General features: G+C 39.1%; 1 protein-coding gene across 3 annotated transcripts in view; it reads right to left on the minus strand.

Moving 5' to 3' along the window:
* BABAM2 (BRISC and BRCA1 A complex member 2) overlaps positions 1–19,903 on the minus strand; it is a 177,141-nt gene that overhangs the window by 147,829 nt on the left and 9,409 nt on the right. For all 3 annotated transcript variants that reach the window (XM_044440034.1, XM_044440120.1, XM_044440189.1), the window contains exons 3-4: positions 18,274–18,350; positions 9,794–9,888 (exon numbers count right to left, since the gene is read on the minus strand). In XM_044440034.1, coding sequence (XP_044295969.1) covers positions 9,794–9,888; positions 18,274–18,350 — 172 coding nt within the window. The remainder of the gene's footprint in view (positions 1–9,793; positions 9,889–18,273; positions 18,351–19,903) is intronic.

The raw sequence follows: 19,903 nt of genomic DNA on the forward strand, positions 1-19,903 counted from the left end.
AGTACAGTGTATATGATTGTGCAGCACTACAGAAATAGAAAGATACACTGGCAGATGACTGCCTTCTTTCCTGGCACATTGCAGGGCAGCACGACTTAAGACAGTTTTTCGTCTTTATCACATGCTTCCAAGTAGGTAACATTCCAGACAGCAATCCATTAACTTGAATTTGTAAGCAAAAACTTTAAAAAATTCCAGTAAATTCAGAACTTGGGCAAAGCTTGACTTATTCCAGTTCTTAAAATTTTAAAAGCCCGGAATCATGTAGACACAGAAATGGTTTTCCTTTATTAAACAGTAAAAGGTTTTACCTTCAACTCTACACTCATTTTTATCATGACAAAACTATGGACAATGCTTAATATTGCCCACCACTCTTTTCCCATAGGAGGATACTGTAACAGAAGGATAAAGGAAAGAAAATGGGTTATAAAGAGTAAGAAATTTGGAACAAATTGTTACCATGAAGAGCATTACAATGTGCATTAAAATCCTCAATGCTGAACCGCAGCAGCATATTTCCTGTCTAATATATTTGGTAATCAAAAAACCTACTTGTTTAAAACTAGTCAAGGCTGCCTCATGTTTGTCAAGTTCCCAAAAGCATAAAAATGGAAGCTAACACTGACAGCTTAACAAATGCACCATTATTTGTTATGATGTTGCACCATTTCACAAAGTGTGCTTGATTACAACTTTCCCTGCATGCATCCACCAATTTCCTTGTTTTGTCAGGCCAAATTCAGATCAAAAGGAATTGATGCATGGCCAGAGCCGATGCCTCACATTATCCTGGTCTGTATTACTTCATGAAGCACCTGAGTTTAACCATGGTTCTAAATCTGTAGGGGTTTTGATCAATGAATTTTCCTGGGTTTTGATGTGGAAATTTCTCCCCAGGTACTTAGCCCACCTCAGATTAAGCACCGCTATACCATGTAATCTGGTATTTTCCCCCACACTGCCTTTCAACATAAAAGGTCCATGTAACTATCATAGCTAGGCCAGCCAGACTTACATTCTATTTACATTAGATATTACATCTATTTGCATTTAGATATTTACATTCTACTACACTTCATGAGAAAAAATTGGGTCACTTTACTTCATGATGAGTTGCTCACTTCTTCAGTCCAGCTGTCCACAAACCTTTCATTTTGCATGCCTAGTTCTGTGACTATATTCTCAAACTCAATGTAAGTACAAACTTTAGTATTAACTACCCCTCCCTCCACTTTGTATGGGAGAGTACAGAAAATCTGGCCACCAAAGAGCGTTATGGGCCACCTGATAATATCTGAGTGCCAGGCAAATATGAGGCAAAGGTGATTCTTGTAGAGGCAGTCGCTTAGTTTTAAAATTGTTATCACTTAGCTTCATAAAGAAAAGCCATAAGCAATGTCTCCTTCTTCCTCATCTTTATAGTACACAATATCACACTCCTCACAGTTCTTCTGCCACTTTTTAATATCTTATTTCTTTTATAGTTGCTATGTATTTGATTTGTTTTATTTCCTGTAAATAAAATTCTAACTGTCTGGACTATCCCTGGATTCCAAGGTAAAATTCAAGAATTTGTATGAGAATACTCTCTGTAAACAATGTATTATAATAGCCTACTTTTTAAACAGTGTGTTAACTGATTAAGGCCTAGACCCAAAAGGTTGATACCTCAGTCAAAGGATTTCCCAGAAGGAAAGGTTCATGGGGAAGAAAGGTATGAATTGCCCTATACACACAGGTCTATAGAGATTCCAGCTTTTTTTCTAATTTTCAGACAGGCAACTCTAAGCAGATATGATCTTTTTTATAGGAAAAAATACACAAAATAAGCCAACAAGATGAAGGTGAAGAGAAATAGGCTTGAGACAGGCAAGAATTCACTATGTTCCCAGCCAATCAAAAATTCTCATTTCATTGTCTGCCCTAAGTCAAAAAAGTTCCTTTCTAAAGTACTAGAATAAACACTAAAGCAAAACCATTATTAAAGTAGTTTCAGATCACCTTATAGGAATTAAGCTCTGCAGAAGACCAGGTCGTGAAGATTCTCATCCCACAGCCATTCCAGCAGACTGTACCAAGGGAGATAAGAGTGGGGGCCAGGGCCACACTACCAGCCTGGCAGAAAAATTAATTACAGGCTCCCTTTCGTCCCTATTCCTTTTTCCTTGTGCATTTTGTCTTTATAGATTGTAAGGCTGAGTGCAGAGACTGTCATGTGTTACTACTTATATGCAGGCTGCTCCAAGACTCATTCTGGCTGAGGGGTTGGATACTAATACTCCAGGAATATTTGCCATGCTGAGCACACAACCACACACACAAATTAAAGCAAATGTTTGAGGGTGTTAAGAAAATTAGTAACTTCCCCACTAAAAGTGGGGGAAAAAACTGTCTTTAAAAGTTTTTAACAGTAGGACTTCACATTGTGTATGTTCGGATACCATTTAGAATGCAATCCTAAGTAAATAATGCACACTGAACTGATCGAATTGACTAAAAGGCAGGTACTAATTACTTTTCCTTCTAAGCATTCACATGAATTGAAAGTAGAGTTGGATTTCTAAAAATGGTCATACAACTTATTATTACTCTACATTTCTATCCCACCTATCTTCCTTTTACAAGGAACCCTACATGGCTTGCAAGATTCTCCACTTCTCCATTTCATCCTCACAACGCAAGTCTGAGAGGTAAGTTAGGTCTGTGATTGGTCCAGTGAGCTTCATGTCTGAATGCAGATGAGAACACAGATCACTAGAGTACCGGTCCAACATTCTAACCACGATGCTACACTGGCTCTATTGAAAATTGGTACAGTCATTCCATATGCAATGACAGTTTGCACCATCCATCTTAAACTAAAAATGGGTACTAGTAATTCTTACTTAATTTTATCTTCATCTCACAAAGTTTTGGAGGTAGGCACTGGAGTATACAAACTCCTTTCCTTTTCTCACACCCACATTTTAAAAGTCATTCATGGCAAGAAAAGAAAATGGAAAACTTAGCAGCATTAACTACAATGTAAATCAGAGTAACAGACAATTACTCAATCCTAAAAAGGAAGCAATCTACATTATTCAGTGCTACTGTGCCAGATGACACATAGTTGCAATCCTGGAACAACTGACTTCAGTGGAACTACAGTTTGTCATTCTCAGTGTGCCTTGTAGCCACTAATCTCCGTCAGTCAGTTTTGTCTCAGAGGCTATTTATTCATTCAGACATTCAAAGTCTAAATTTGAACTGTCAGGACAATGCTTGCATATCTATAGGCATTTCCCCCATGTATGTGGAATGATGAGTTTCTAAAACCAGCAAAATTCAGCATAAGATTCAGTTTGGTCCTGTCAATAAGAGAATAAGCAAGCAGTTTCTTAATTAAATTGAACTTGTTTTTCTTAAGAATGTGCTTAAGCATCCAGGTTGCTGGAATATCTTCCAGGAACGTGACTTTGTAGAAGACAGCTTGCTACTGTTTTTCCTGGCTGCACTACAGAAAACAGTAAGATCTTCAGTTAGTGTACTTTTTCATATTTTTAAGTGCAATAATTGTCAAGGAAAATAAATGTCAGGAAACACAAGACATCAAGCCCTTGATAGCAGTTAATAAGATGAAATTTATGCAGAGCCTTTCTTCAGTGATTAATCACAAAAATGACATAAGTTCAATATGCAAGCAAGAGAGAGATTTGACTTATTTACAGTGACACACTATGAAAGCTTCATTAAAAATGTAACATATTTTATTCTGAAGCATTTTAAAATCAACCAACTTTACCAAATGTGCTCTTCTAGACACGTGTGCAAATTTGCCCATGTTCTGAAGGTACAATTTGCTAAGGGGACTTTTGACTTTGGCAATAGGGGAACTCATAAGAAGAGCCCAGTGACTCACACTGGTTTTTTGAAGAATGGGAATTTATTTAAAAATTTTAAATGTACACTCATTAACCTGGGAAATTAATTTGCTAGAACTTCTGTAAATCAAAACAAAGTGCAAGACACCCTCAGTACATGCAAAGAAAACCAGACAGTGCAAAAATTAGCTTAGTTCTCTCAGTGCCTGTGTCCGAGCTAGGTTTAGCAAGTATGAATGGGCCAGGTTGATCTGGTCTGAGCTGGTGAGTGAGAAGTCAAGAGCATGAGATTAAGTACAACTGAATGTAAGTGCATGGAAAAAAGAAAAGATTGGGGTGAGAGCTGGAAGAGTGAGGAGGAAGGAAGAATTCTGAGGTGGTTTGTACAAAGAAGAGCTTGTATATGCAAGCTAATCCTGAGATAAACAATCCAACTAAGGAGGTGGGAAAAGGACAGTGCTTAGAGCTCAAAACACATTAATTCCAGTTTATACTGTTTAGTTCACTTTATATAACCATGTTTGTGCCATTTTCCAAAAGACCACAGCTTGACCAAATATCCTGAAAATTGTGAGCAACTAAGGTTGTACTAAAGAAGGATCATAGCAAGGAGTCTTGGACGCAATTCTTCCAAACAATTGATCAGGAAGGGCTATGCTATGTGGCTAGAGTTCTGACCAAAATCAAATTGAATTGATATGCACTCAAGCCATACAAAAAGCACGGGGGGGGGGGGGGGGGTGCAAAGTAGGAGTTACAATTTATACAATAGCTTCCTGAAAACAGGATTGAATTTTAAAGGGATCTCCTCCTGGGTCCATGCACCCATTCCAGTAGCTGAAATAATTGGAGGCATATTGAAACTGGACCTAGCAGCTGAAGGAAAAAAATTCTATTTCAAAAATGGTGGCAATTGATTTTATGCTGTTGTGAGGCACGGAATCTAAATGACCACATTTAGATGACACTGGGCAAAAAAAGATGGAGGAGCTACAGAATGTTCCATGACTTCATCCCTCTGAGTTAGCCAGGAGGATTCCACAGTTTGTTCTAACCTAGACAAGTGAGTGCTTCTCCTGACAACAGCAAGGTGCAAGGAGAGGGTGGGCTAGCTTTGGGTGGTACAGACCCAGATGGTATTAATGCAACAGCTATGACCAAAACTGATTTATGAAGCCAGCATCTGTGATTTCAGCAAAAGGGAACTTAACCAGGGAAGCCAGCTTTTAAGTGATTTCAGCAGCATGAAATCGACCTAGTCAGCCAGGATTTCAGCAGCCAAATGGGACCTTGTCTCTGGCTTAAAGCCCAGGATACTGCTTCATTGAAGACTTTACAGATACAGAGTGCCAATATGACATTACAAAGCCATAAAGATGTTGCAGTAAGATTTCTAGGTGGCAACAGTAGTCAAAATTGGTAGTGACAACTCTTAGCCAGAGTTGCTACATGTATAAAAGGGGCAATATGGAATCGGTGGACCAATCAAGATGGTGTTCAGCTATTAATCTGTTCAAGAACAGCAGCCTTTTTAAAAAGTTATGAAATTCTAGTTCTTAAATCTATATATTAAGCTTTTCATGGAATTATTCCTCCAGGGTTGGCAAATGCCTACTTAAGTACACTACCATTATAAATCACTGGGTATTTGCAGTTTTGATTAGACTGGAATGGCTAGATATGACCTTGCCTAGATAAATAAAAAACTATTATACAAGACAATTTTGCTGTCACTATTCCCATCTTGAATCCAGTATGGATTTCTTATAGTGACCATCTCACTTTTGTTGCCAACTCTTTCAGGAGCCTACAGTACTTACTCTGTGCTAATCAGTCTGTTAATACCAACTCCACACTTGAAAAGCAAAAAATTAAATTTGATAATCTGGTAAATACACAGAGAATGGAAGAATTAATAAAGTGCTTAAACTGCAGGCATTTCGGTTATTTCCACTGTATCCACCTCCCAGAAAGTATGAGGGTCTGGTCACAACATTTATTTTTAGGTGTATATTTAAGATACTTTAGTTAAATTTAAAATTGAGCAGATCAGAATTCTCTGAACTAGCAGAAAGGGAGAGACAATTTTTGCTAATCCTTTCTCCCGCCAACTCCCCCATGTCCCCAACAACTGAACCAGAAGGTTGGAGGACCATCTGGAATGGTGAAGATAATAGAACTGGGGCTGCAGAAACAAGGATACACTGCTGAAAACTGCCTCACTTCCAGTTGTAGGAGCATCAAGTTAGGACTGTGGAAGCCTCTGCTGGATCCAATTCATTTCTGCAAATTAAAGTATCCCTTCTGTTTATAGAACAGGTCTTGATCCTATCATAGGTATACCTTTAAGACTGTCAAATGTAAAAATTATAGAAATTGTAGTCCAATGCATCCAAAAGGCACTAGATTGGGAAAGACCAGATATGACTGCAGTTTAGGACAGCATTTTGAGAGGATATGATCAGAATTGTACACAGTACTGCAAATACAGCTACACTAGAATTTATATAAAAATTGTACTACTCATTTTATTTTCAACTCTTTCCCTAATATTTTCTGACACAAACCTTGCTTTTTTTTATTGCCGTGGCATAGTTTCATGGAATTGTCCATCATGTCTCCAGATATCTAGGCTAGTAGTCATAGCCATAGAATATTGACATGAAAAGGAACAGTTTACATTTCCATTTGTGCTAACTATTTACATTTATTATGGTCCATTTACTAAGAAGTCAGCAACCTTGATATATGGAAGCAACTCCATTATATCCCAGAAGGGAATCTTATAGCAGTTCAAACAACAACAGGAATATTATGGCACAACCCTTAGTGCACTGGAATTCACTTGGTTAGACACTGCCCAGTGCTCTAATACATTATGAAGTCTCAAAGTGTTCACCGTATTTATTTGGAGTATTTATGCTCAATCTAAGATTTCCAGACAGTTTATATTATATTCAAAAGTATCAAAGACCCAGTTTTGCATAGGTTGGAAAATTCCTTGGTTCACTGCAATCAAGCCTTTGAACAAGTTATACGCCTGTGCCTGCCTGAAGTCATAAGCACTAGCACCACCAGGACATGGCCCTTGTCACCCTTATACCCTTGCAGTACAGAGCTGCTCCCTCCATTCCTTTGAGGGACACTATACCATTGCAAAAGAGCAAGCATAGACAGGTAGTCAAAAAAACCTCCAAGGCGCACATTCCAACATGCGTACAGTTAGTACACATACTAACTTTGAAATGGCTAGGTTTCATGGCCTTGAACCAATGATTTTGATGGACCAACACACACGGTCACATTTTATTATAGAAGGGAAGATGCAGTAGAATAGAACAACGTTGCTAGGGAGGGTCAAACGTACAAACAAGTTGCTTTTAGTCCTCATGTTCTAACTGCTACCCTGCATTTGAATCTTTGGCCACAGCAGGCCTCAGAGGCAAGAACTCTGCCCTGAAAACGGCTGCCAGAAATGCCAGTTGTTAGTCCCTCACAAAGTGGGGCTTTATACAGCTGTTGTCTCTCACTGCTCCTGGTTCCTGTCAAATGTGTGTCCTGCTATGTTCCAACCATACCAGAAGGTACAATCATGTCCTTCAACGTAAGTACCAATAGAAACTTCCCTAACTTATATATCCCATCTTTCTTACAGTGTGAAACTCAGTTCAACAGATACAGGATTTCTTGGTCTTTGATTATAACTCCCAGCTAACAGTGGTTGATTGGGACCATGCTGGAGTCACAGTCAAACACATATAGAGAACATGAGGTGAGGGAAGGCTGCCCTAGGCAATTTCCCTTGCATTTAACTGAGCAGTCCCGGAGTTGGATGGTGCTGTCTGATAATGCCACATAATGGCTTGGCAATATCAATTTTTTAAAGTACATCAGTTTTACCAAAATAAATGCAATATTTGCAATGAAATTTGAATAGTTTTGCTACAACAGGAGTTAAGGAAGGGGGAAATCAGGCTTAGCAAACTACCTGTCTAAGCTTAAATTTAACTAGACCACCAAGGGCTTATAGAGATGGATACATAACTTGATGCAAAGCCATTGGCAGTCAAACAGTGCTTGCAAAACCATGATTTAGGAAAATACTGAAGGAATAAAGAAGACTTCTAAAGAAAAGTAGTATACTCTGCTTTGTATTTTCATAACTTAAACACAAAAAGAGGTCATATTGCCCATTCATCAGGAATTAGATCATCATAACAACAAGAGCAGGGCAGACTATTTCTAACAATGAGGCTCCCTGAACATAATTGAACTAAAACTATGACAGAAGAGCTGTAAAATGGCCCTTTCCTAAGCATAATATTGTGTCCTCCTTTCTCCTACACAGCAGTATCTCATATATATTGTTATGGGTCATAGTATTCCTGCTTCCTGCCAAAAACGCATGGTGCAACAAAACAGCTCCTCCTGCAGGGATTGTTTATTTTTTTCTTTGCACAATGTAGTTTAAGCTTTGCCTGAGGGTTTCAGCAACAATACTATCATGCTAGTAATTAACAAAGCATTATCTAAGATACCTGACTCCTCAATCCTCTCTTCCATGGTCCAACTTTGGGCATGAATATTTAACATGGAGACCAGAGTATACTCTCAGTTAGTTTCCAGGCTTCAAGGTATTAATACAGGATACCAAATAAATCCTGCTAAAGTCTGTATAATGGCTCTTTAACACAACGAGCAAGCCAGAATTAGGCCCACTGCAAAAGATTTATCTAAATCTAAAGGATACACCAGAGGGAAGGGGATCAAAACAGAAAAGGACCTAGCCTAAGATATGCTTAAAGTTATTGAACAGCATTTACAATAAAATTTACTTTTATTGGAAAAATTAAAATGTCTTAAGCTTCTCATTAATGCCAGAGATTTCATTCATTAACCAGAGTACAGAAAAGCTACAGGAGACTTCATTTTAGCAGAGCAATTTACTTTCTACCTTTGTTTTCATGAGAGAATTTCATTTAAAAAAGAAAGCCAGAAATTCAAGGAGTAACACAGAATCTTTCACTTCCTGCTATCTCAGTGGCTGTATCTCATGTCCACACTCTTGTGTTAGGAGAAGACACAAGGTACAGCAACATTACAATTAATTCCAAAAAAGGTATTGCACAACATTTAATCTTGGGATGGGGAGGATTATCTCCATCCTTGTAGGAATATCTCCAGATATTGCAATGATATATATATTTACATTAGAGTGTAAAATAACCTATATACACTCAAAGATGAAAATTTTTGCAAGGTTTGCATTTTTTTACAGCCTATCTTTTATTTTTTGTTTAGTGTCTTTTAACCTACTTCTGGAAGAAAAAAGTCAAGATGGTTAGTAAGAACAAAACCCATCCAATCATATTACTATTAATTTAGAGTTAAAATATTCACTACATTAAAATTCAACAGAGTATGGATTAGCAATTAGAATAAATAATCAGCTCAGTCCCACCACCACAATACCTGTTGAATAGGCAAGCTTTGCACACTTTCTAAAAAGTCCACACATATGGGTCAATGCACGTCATTCCAGAGGCTCTAGGCCAGGGGTCCTCAAACTTTTTCAACAGGGGGCTAGCAGTGGGCGCGGGCTGCCAAGGCAGTGCCAGCAGGGGGGCGTGGGCTGGTGAGGGGGTGGGGCGCACGTGCATGCGCGCACATACAAGGCGGGGACGGTGGGGTGTGGGGCGAAGTGCCGGCTTGCTGGCTTGCTCGCAAGGAGATTGTTTTCTCTGAGCGAGTCCAAAACAAGCTCCTTGTGAGCAAGCCGCTGCCGGGCGCATGCACAGCAAGTGCAAAACCTCTGGGGCGGGCCAGTTAAATGGACATGGCGGGCCAGATCTGGCTCGCGGGTCTTAGTTTGAGGACCCATGCTCTAGGTCATGCCTGTGAATAGTGCACAGAAACATCAATGTACTTACATGTAAGGCCGAAGGATCAGGCAGGAATTCAGCATCTTCTCCAAAGATGAAGTCCGGTGGTAATTCTGGATAGTGTGCATTAAAAATTATATCCCCTAAAACAAGCAAAAAAGTATGGAAAGTTCCTTAACTGTCACTATAGGAAATAATGTCAATATATGCCCACTGTATCTGGACAAGAACTATCAGAGGGACTTGAGCTGATGTGTTCTCTCAACCCTCCTCCTCCAGCATGACCATAATTAGTCCAAAAGCTTCTGCTTCTATTTCACATTACCCAGTTTAGCCTTTTATGTGAACCCTAAATCAGGTGGACAAATCTGGTCATCCAGACAGCCACAAATCTTTCCCCTAGCTGAACCCTTTTCTTCTAACCATGAATTGCTGGGTTACTTCCTTCCTTCTGTGCACTATTTTCCCTGTTCTAAAAGCAATTGGGAAAAATGTCTCTTTAGGCTTCATTTCTGGCAATAGGAACTTTAAACTAAAATATGCTGGCAATTTTGGCCCCATCCAACACTGAAGCACTGTATCCAAAAGCTTTTTAGAAATAAAATTCAGCTCTGCCTAAAAGAAGCTGTACAGCCTTGCCTCAAATCGTGTTGGCTTGTTTCAATGAATTATTGCCCAAGCTTTTTGGGTTGATACAACACATTCTGGCCAATGTAAAATGGAAGCAAAAACTTCCAAATGGATCCTTATAGCTATGCCACAGGACATGAGGAGAAACACATGAATCTGAAACTTGCAGTGGTTTGCTCGTATTAGACAAAACTAGGCTTTCTTTCCAATGAACTTTTATATAAATACTCTGCGCCTTTGCAAAATGTCTCCCAAATCTCAATTCAATTCAATTTAGCCCATTAAAATATGGCTCTAAAATAAAATGCATATGATCCTGTGATGTAATTTAATATGATATACACACCTAATTATAAGACTGCTACAAGACTGTCTTTGGAGACCATTTGGGAACAGCAGTTGGTCTAGGAGGCAGGTAATGTTGACCATTTTGGAACTACATAGAAGTTCTCAATGCCATTTTGGTTTTATTTATTTTTAAATTTCCCCTTCTTGTTTCAGTAGCCATGGGTACTGTGTAAGAGTAAGACATTTAATTGTTTATTGTTGCTACTGTATTTTCTATCACAAGTTGCTTTAAAAGAAAAGTGGGCCACAAGCAAATTATACATTAAACTAAATCACCCTTAACCTTAGGCTTCACTTTCTTACTTCATAGGCTTGTAAGGATAGTTGATACATATTTGGCAAAAATAACACAGTGGTAGCCCTGGTAGTTTGCTGCAGCAAAAACCAATCGTCATGTGCCACCTTTAAGTCTAACAAATTTATTCTGGCATAAGCTTTCACAGACACGCTTCTTCTTGAGCAGTGCCCACAAAAGCTAATGCCAAAATACATTTGTTAATCTTCAAGATTCCCCGAGACTCTTAGTTGTTTTAGTAAAATTAATATTTGATGGGCTTCAAGAAGATAAACAACAAAAGTAAACTACAAATCTATGTGGCACAGAAGTGGCAATTTGACAGTTTTTGTGCACACCTGAACGCCAACAAAGTTTTAAACCGCTTTGGAAAAACATTAACTAGTAATCACCTACAAATCAATTAAAGTACTGTGTTGCTACAAATCAATTCTAAAAATTGCAAATTAGGTTTTCCCAATCCCTTCATCTGGGTGAAAAGGGGATTTACAAATATTACGTAGAAACAGACACACTATGCCGGGGGTCCTTAAACTTTTTGAACAGGGGGCCAGTTGAAAGGTGCTGGTGATGGGCACAGACCGCCAGGGTGGTGTGGGCAGGGGGCATGGGCCGGGGGGCACGTGCGCACGTGTGTTCAGGCAGGGGTACACATGCACAGAGATCATTTTCTCCAAGCAAGTCCAAAACAATCTCCTTATGAGCAAGCTGGCGCCTTGCCGTGCACACGCGTGTGTGTGCAGCGAGTCCAAAACCTCTATGTCGGGCTAGATAAATGGGCATGGCGGGCCGGATTCGGCCTGTGGGCCATAGTTTGAGGACCCATGCACTATGCAATAGCCAATTCAAGCATCAGAATAAACTACCTGGATTTATAGCATGGCAGCTGTTTGTGACTAGAGATCTGCAAAAAACTATTTTTTAACATTAAAATAAAACTCAATTCTTGCTAAAAGGATGTAGCACAAGCCACAAAGGAAGTAGGCACTCAGCTTATGTTCAGCACCATCCTCAGAAGACAAAATTATGGACAATTCATTTTTTTCGTTATGACATTCTGTGGCCTTTCTTTATAGAATTATTCTGCTCATGAAAGATAAGAGCCACACATCTAGCAACAGGATGTTTGGTGTTCCTGTATGCTGCCGTCTTAACAGTAAAAGTTTCCACTTGTGGCCATTATGAATGTCTTTCGCCCATTAACAGACATTTCCCCAAGCCACAAATCTGTTTTATGCTATAATTTATAACACTGAAAATATTAGCCCTTTTTATTTGCTACTTATTCAAAGCTGCATTACATTTATAGCTTTCAATCTTTTATTCTCTCCAGCTTACCACATATGATATTTTTATTTTGTGTGGCTTTCACTCAAAAGGCTTCTTGCTCCTTTCAGTATCATGGATTTGTAAGCAAGCATGATGAATATAAGGAAATTATTATATGCACAACACTGAGGAATATGTTCAGTGTTTGCACCATATTATAAGGGCATGACATAGATTATCATGGGCCAAATCCCAGCTCATGCTTTCTAATTGTTTTGATATTTTATTCAGTGTATTTGCATCCATTCTTAATCCAAAAAAACTCATAGCAACCAACAGAAGGATTAGCCCGTGTTAGGTTAGAAAGCAACTAATTAAAGGTCATCTAGACAATTCAAGCGATGAACAGGGAATTGAACCCTGGTCAGTCCAAGTCCAAATATCCACTGTACTAATATGGTGCCAGTGCTATTCATATTTATTCCCATGCAAGATATTGCACTAATTTCTTCTTTTCACTGAACTTAAAGCAATGTTCTACAAAATAAAATTATGTAAATTCTTCTTGCATTCTTTATATGACTTGCATTGTAATATTTGACATGTTAAGTTCTGCCTCGCCAGTCAAAATGCTGTGCCATCTTGTGACTCACATACATTTAGCAATGCAGTAAAATTCTTGAAAATTAGAAATTGGAATATGTTGCAGAGACTTAATAAAACTGGTTGGTTGGAGAAGGAAGGAAAGGAGAGCATATTTCTCCATCTTTCTGTGTTTCCTCAAAAGTGACTCCCTCTGAATTCAAGTTTGTTTATTCTAAATCACACATGCAAAGGATTTCACAAACAGAAAAGATTCATGCCCTAAAGTATGCTTCTCATAAGTTTATATACCATAAATGGAAAATTAAAATACGTCCACCTCAATCTTTCATCCTTTTCACAACGCAATAACCATGAAAACATTTAATAAAGAATGAAGCACTAATCTCAATTTCACACAACCAGTAATCTTAGATTCAAGAGATACACTGTAATTTTAATACAAAACTTCACCAATTATTAAACTTTTTAGTCATCATGTAAGTGGCAGGCAACTCTTGTTACTCCTGGCTTTTCATTTTCTTTTTATAGTAGTGAGTTTTCCTCCTGAGGAACCCAGATTTATTTGGCTCCCAACTAATTCCCTAATGATTGGTCTATACCAAAATTAATTAGAAACAGAACCCTAGCTTTTAAAAAGATAAACACTGAAAAGCTGTTTTAGGGGACATGCAGTATAGAGGGCCTTCTGGTTACATTTCCCTCTTGCAGAATTTGCAGGCATATGCAGTGTGTTTGTCCTGGTGCCCATAATAACTGTTACAGCATTATATAGAATTGAGTATTGTAAACCACAGGATAAATTATTTACTAAGACTACTGCTTCTCTTTGCAGAAATCCTGTTCTTAACACAGTTGCTCTCTGCAAAGAGGGCCTTAAAATTCTCCCCCCCCGCCCCACCCCCAATAAGCACAGTTAAGCATACTGCAGTTAAGTCTGTTTAAATAGCTGGACTCAATGCTAATGTGTTAACCTCTCTCCTAGTTCATATGGATTTCACATTTTATACATTCATTTATACATGAGATTTCTGCAGTTCTTGAAAAACTTGTTTGGACAAGGTTCTATGTTAAGCAGGTCTACTCTTTTGTACCCTTTTGTTTTCATACAATGTATTTAAAGAACTTTTCAAATGGTCTTTTAAATGGTCCTTCAGTTTGAGACCTTTAAAAATCCATGTTTTCTGAAGATACAATCTGACCTCTTACATATAAGAAACCTTAAATTAAGATGTAAGTGTTTTAAGTTGCTAGAAGTACAATACTAAGACTGTAATTCTAACAATGTTTCTCCTTCTCTAAAGCTACAGAAGATATTTTCTCCCTCAAAGTTAGATTGCATTTGTTCTAAATAAGAGCATGTGGCCTTTTCCAGTCAGAAAATACCACACACCCACTGCACGCATTATCAGAGGCCCGACTCAGAATGCCACCACCAAGGGAGTTTTGGCTGGTGGTAATAATGAGGATGGCCTTTCCTGTGGTAGCCCCCAATTTACAGAACAATATCCCCACCAAGGCCTGCCTGGCATGAATTTTATTATCTTTTCAGCACTAAGTTAAGCCCATCCTCTTGGCTGAGACTTTTCTCAACTCCAAATAGCACATGGGGAAGGTGGTGGGATACTGACAGCTGTTTTTCTGCAGACTTAGCAATATGGTCCGATTCAGCTGTTTAATTGTAAAAATGTTTTTTAAATGCAGTTTTATTTTAATAAAATACATTTTTATTTAATATTTTACCAATTTTATGATTTTACTCTATATTGCATTTTATTATCTTGTATTTATTATTGTTGCTCATTGCCCAGAGAGCTTCAACTATTGGGCACTACCGAAATGAAATAAATAATAAATAAAATATAGATTTGCTGCTACTGCAGAGCAATCCTACTTACTTGTTTCAAACAATGCAAAATCTATTGTGACAACAGTTATTAAGAGTATCAATTACTGTTCATAAAGCAACTTTTTGGATATCATGTAGTACTCCCCAGTGGTTGACATCCAACTCTTTGAGGGACAAGTGGCTCTCAGTCACCCAAGAATAAAAATATCATGCAGTTAGCAAAAAGCTCTAACTCAAGGATGCAGGGTGGGTAAGCTCAATGTTCAACAAGGGACTCTTATAAAATGGTTCATTTTAAGAACAAGTAGCTTTTACTCAATATAAAATGCATGCTGACTGCTGCTATTTAATTTCCTTTTGCTGACAAGTCAAAAATTCAATCCTATAAATTAAATCATGTAATTATTTATTATCATGCTAAATGCTGTCCTGTAGCGAAGAGTTCTCAGGCAACTTACACAATAATACATGTTAAAAACAATAAAATCAACACATTTTCAAAAAATCTCACAATAACAGGAATCTACAATCTAGAATGCCTAAGAACAGAAAGATGCGCCAAAAGATAACCTTGAGAGTAGGGAAGCCTTCTTTGGGAAGTAAATGTTAGATTTTTAAATGAGACCACCATGCATAGGTACAACCCAAAGAGGTCACCAACAGCTGTCATAAATGATCAAGGATTGCCCTGCCTATTAATAGAAGGCTTGGATCAATTTATTTGAGGTATTTGATCAGTATTTGAACAAATTTTATTAAACCTCTTTGATAAAGGACTGCTTCATGCATGGTCCACTAGTTTACCATAAGCATATTCATATCCTATCTTGGAGATGGGGTTTGGACTAAATGAGTGGCATGTCTCTTGTAGATAAACCACTGCAGATATGCCAGAATCCATTCTCCGGCTACTATCAGAGCTCAGCATAGGCATTACTTCTGAATATTACCTTCTTGCAGAAATTATTAGCACATTTGGCCATTTTTAACATAAAATTATTGCTAACACATGTAGTTCAAGAAGACATAAAAGCTATGTTAGCATATTTTTGTTTCCTGGTGCCATTCTTCTTCCATAAGAACATCTGACTTGCACAGTTAACAGATTCAAAGATCTCCATGTAATATAGCAAATCACATATAGGCAACTGAATGAACTATAGAAGTGGTAACCCACAAAACCAAATTCTACCACATCATGTAAGAAGCCATCTTAAGTGCACTGAATTAGATGTTTCCACCACTGATTTAATAGGTTAGGATTGCAACTTAGGGGGTGATTCACTGACCACTTCCCACTTGCTTTCTCCCACTGACTTCAAAAAGCTTTCTTAATTTATTGTGAGCATAACAGAGATGTCTGTCTGCATGGATGAATAATGCAGTCTTTGCAATTTGCCAATGCACTTTTTATACAGAAGGTCAGGCGTGCAATTGGTTATGCTGTTGTAAGAAAAGCTTCACCCATCAAAAGAAAATTGCCCACAAAATGCATCCAGAAAGAGATAACAAATTCCTGTACTAAAATGGGCCTCAAAGTGACCAGAGAGAGGGCAAGGATGCTCCTGGGAGGAAAAGGGGCAAAGTGAAGTATGCAGCAATTACATGGATTTCTCTCACACCCACACACCACCAGCCACCAGAGACTGAGGGTGACATGGCAGAGCATAACATGCAGGTGCAAGCCTTCAGTTGCTTGGGCTTGCCAGTTAGGCTGAAGGAAGCAACTGAGCCTGCTGCTTTTGCTTCCCTTTAGCCTGCGGCTAAGAAGGCCTATTCCCCAAACCCAATTCCTTCCCCTTCCAGGACTTTAAAGAATAGAGGCATTGGGTACACATCCTGTAAAACCAATTACTGTGTTTCCTGTGCAGGCAGGAAATCCAGCAGATTTTTTAAAACCCTCAGCTGCTGTTCTTGTGAGATGAAATACAAGCAGAAGCAGGAAGATAATTGTAAGATCAACTACCCTCACCCTTTACCAACAGAAAATTAGATCATTTCAGTTGTAAATGAGGTTAGTCCTCACACTTTAAAAGGGACACATGAAAGGGCAGCATGGGTCTTAGAATAACTTCCTTCCCTCATCCAATTTTCATGGTCTCCATGGAAGTGCTATTCAAGCCCCTCTGCTCAAGCTAGGTTTTTCTTAGTCCAGGCAGTGGCTTTTGAGGGCTGTCCATACAGCCAGCTACGAAGTGCCAGAAAGTGTTACTTGATAGTAAAGGAGTGAGATATACAGAAGGGGTAATCCACAAAAATAAAGTACATGAGAATTTATTAAGCCAGAAGTACCGTATTTTTTGCTCTATAAGACGCACTTTTCCCCCCCTCAAAAGTAAGGGGAAATGTCTGTGCGTCTTATAGAGCGAATATGTGTGTGCAGCCCGTCTGTCATATGTGCAGCCCATGGGGAAGTGATGGGGAATGTGCCTCTGATTATGTGCCCATTTGATTCAGAATATTTTTTTTCTTGTTTTCCTCCTCTAAAAACTAGGTGCGTCTTATGGTCAGGCACGTCTTATAGAGCGAAAAATACAGTACATAATGATTATAATAATTTAATACACCTGAACAGCACTGAGTAATCAATTGGCAAAGAAGCACAACATAATGTTTACTTTAAGATGTGAATAGATATGTGGCAAACACACTGGCTTTGTAAAAAAAATTCCAGAGACATTACTAATCTGCTTTAAAAATGGCTAACTTTTTTGCAGGCTGGCACAGAGCTCTGCCACTCCTGAAGCAGCCTGCTGTGTTTCTGAACCAAGCACAGAGGTCTGCATCTGCCTCTTCCAGCAGTCCACCTCTGAGCACACTTCTGCATGGAATATGCACTCACCTGTATGCAGTTTCTTATAGCTTAGGGCAGAGGTCCTCAAACTTTTTCTAATGGGGGCCAGTTGACAGGTGCCAGCGGGCCAGTGAGGGGGCAGAGCGCGCATGCGAGGCGGGGACGGAGTGGCTCGTGGGGTAAGGCACTGGGTTGCGAGGCACCGGCTTGCTTGGAAGGAGATCATTCTCTCTGAGCTAATCCAAAACGACCTCCTCGTGAGCAAGCTGCGTGCCCAGTGAGTGCCAGACCTGTGGGGTGGGCCAGTTAAATGGGGATGGCGGGCTGGATCTGGCCTGCGGGCCTTAGTTTGAGGACCCCTGGCTTAGTGTTACCAGGAAAGCCACAAGGCTGAAATGCATTGCTGTCTTGTTTAGTTAAAGCATTTGCTACCCCCACCCTTCAGTTTTACAACTTGCAGGGAACATTATATCTTTTGAACAATTGGCATATAAACAATAAAAACATTACTAAAAGAAGAGAGTGATCAGGAGCCACAATAACAAAAACTTAGGAGCATAAAAAGACCCCAGGACAAAAAAAGGTCTTTGCTTACTATCGGGCAGCTTTCCCTGATGAGGGTATTCTGCTATTCAACAATAAAAAAGAAAGGCCCCTGTCCTCTGTCACAGCCAGCCTAGCCTTAGAACTTAAGACATCCAGAAAAAGGCCTCAGATAATGTTAAGGTTTGGACACTTACATTTCAATGTTTCTCCGGCATATGGAATATGCAACTTAAAGCGATCGCAGCTGGGCCCAAGAGTCAGGGATGTGCAGCTAAAGTGAAAAGATGCCATTTATGAATAGCAGTACACACAGTATCAGATTCTGACAATAATCAACAATGCATTCATGAAATGGGATGACACTGACTGCATTTGGAAGGCACCACAGAAGGTAACAGAAAGTGAAGAACTACTTTTTTGTCTTCTAAATTAAACAGCCAAGCAATCTTGCATGCAAGCCTAAAGGCAGAGATTTGGTGTCAATTATTACCTTATATGTCAGCATATAAGACAATCCTTGAAGCCAGAAATAGCAAGGCAAAAATCGGGAATCATTTTATATGCCAGGTTTTAAAAAATTATGAATATTATATTCATCGTTTTAAAAAGGGATAGTTAATAAAGACAATTACATCCATATATGCCAGGCCGCCCCTTGAGATCTGCGGGAGAGGCCCTTCTCCGGGAACCCTCCGTGAAGGAAATTAGGAGGATGGTTACTCGGAGGAGGGCTTTCTCAGTGGTGGCGCCTAAGTTATGGAATGTGCTCCCCAGAGAGGTCCGCCTGGCGCCGTCGTTATTTGTTTTTCGGCGCCAGGCGAAGACCTTTTTATTTAAGCGTCATTTTAATTGTTAACAATATTTGCTAATTTATCTGGCCAGGGCGACTTCTTTTATATTGTTATTTATTTTATATTGTTAATTTTATATTGTTATTTTTGTATTTTATTGTATTGTATTTTGTGTTGTGAGCCGCCCCGAGGCTTCGGCAAGGGGCGGCATAGAAATGTTTTAATAAATAAATAAATAAATAAATTGCATTTACAAGCTTTTAAAAAATAATCATTACAAAACTTCTTACTGGCACCAGGGGAGCTCATTCTTTGTGAGCGGCCACAGGCCTAGTCCAAAGTCTGGTGCCTGCCCCACCCTTGCTGGGGGTGCAGCGTGCCATTCTGGGCAGTCTGTGGAGAGACACAGTGCTGCCCGCAAGAGTCCCATCCTTGGCACCCACCCCCCTGTGCTCATCCACAACACTGGTGCAGGCTGTCCTCCCCAATTGACCCCAGCAAGCCCACCCCCTTATTTATTCTATTCAATTTTTTAATAGACCATTCTCAGCCCTCACTCTCAAAACAGTTTACAATTATTCAAAACAGCATTCCACATATTAACAATGATATACCCATAATAATTACAAAAACACAGGGAGAATAAGCAACAATTAGACAAGTAAATAAAATGATAATAGATGATAATAATCCACAGCAATCAATCATCATGACAAAACCAGTATAAAGTCACAACATCTATTCAACAATTAAAATAACAGGAGAATAAATAGGTTGTGACCTGGTGCAAAACAGTATAAATTGTCAGTGCCAGGCACACCTCCCTGAGAAACTAGTTCCATGAATGGGGCATCACTACAAAATGAGTCTTCCCCTCACAGCCATCTTCCTTACTTCCTTTAAAGGTGGCTCCTGGAGAAGTACCTCTGCTGATGATCTTAGGGTCTGGGTAGGTGTATACAGAGGGAGGGGTTCCTTGAGATATCCAGGTCCTAAGCTATTTAGGGCTTTATGCATCAATGTGAGCACCTTG

This window comes from Varanus komodoensis, unplaced genomic scaffold (assembly GCF_004798865.1).
Source record: "Varanus komodoensis strain SLA01 unplaced genomic scaffold, ASM479886v1 scaffold1, whole genome shotgun sequence".
NCBI classification, from domain to species: domain Eukaryota; kingdom Metazoa; phylum Chordata; class Lepidosauria; order Squamata; family Varanidae; genus Varanus; species Varanus komodoensis.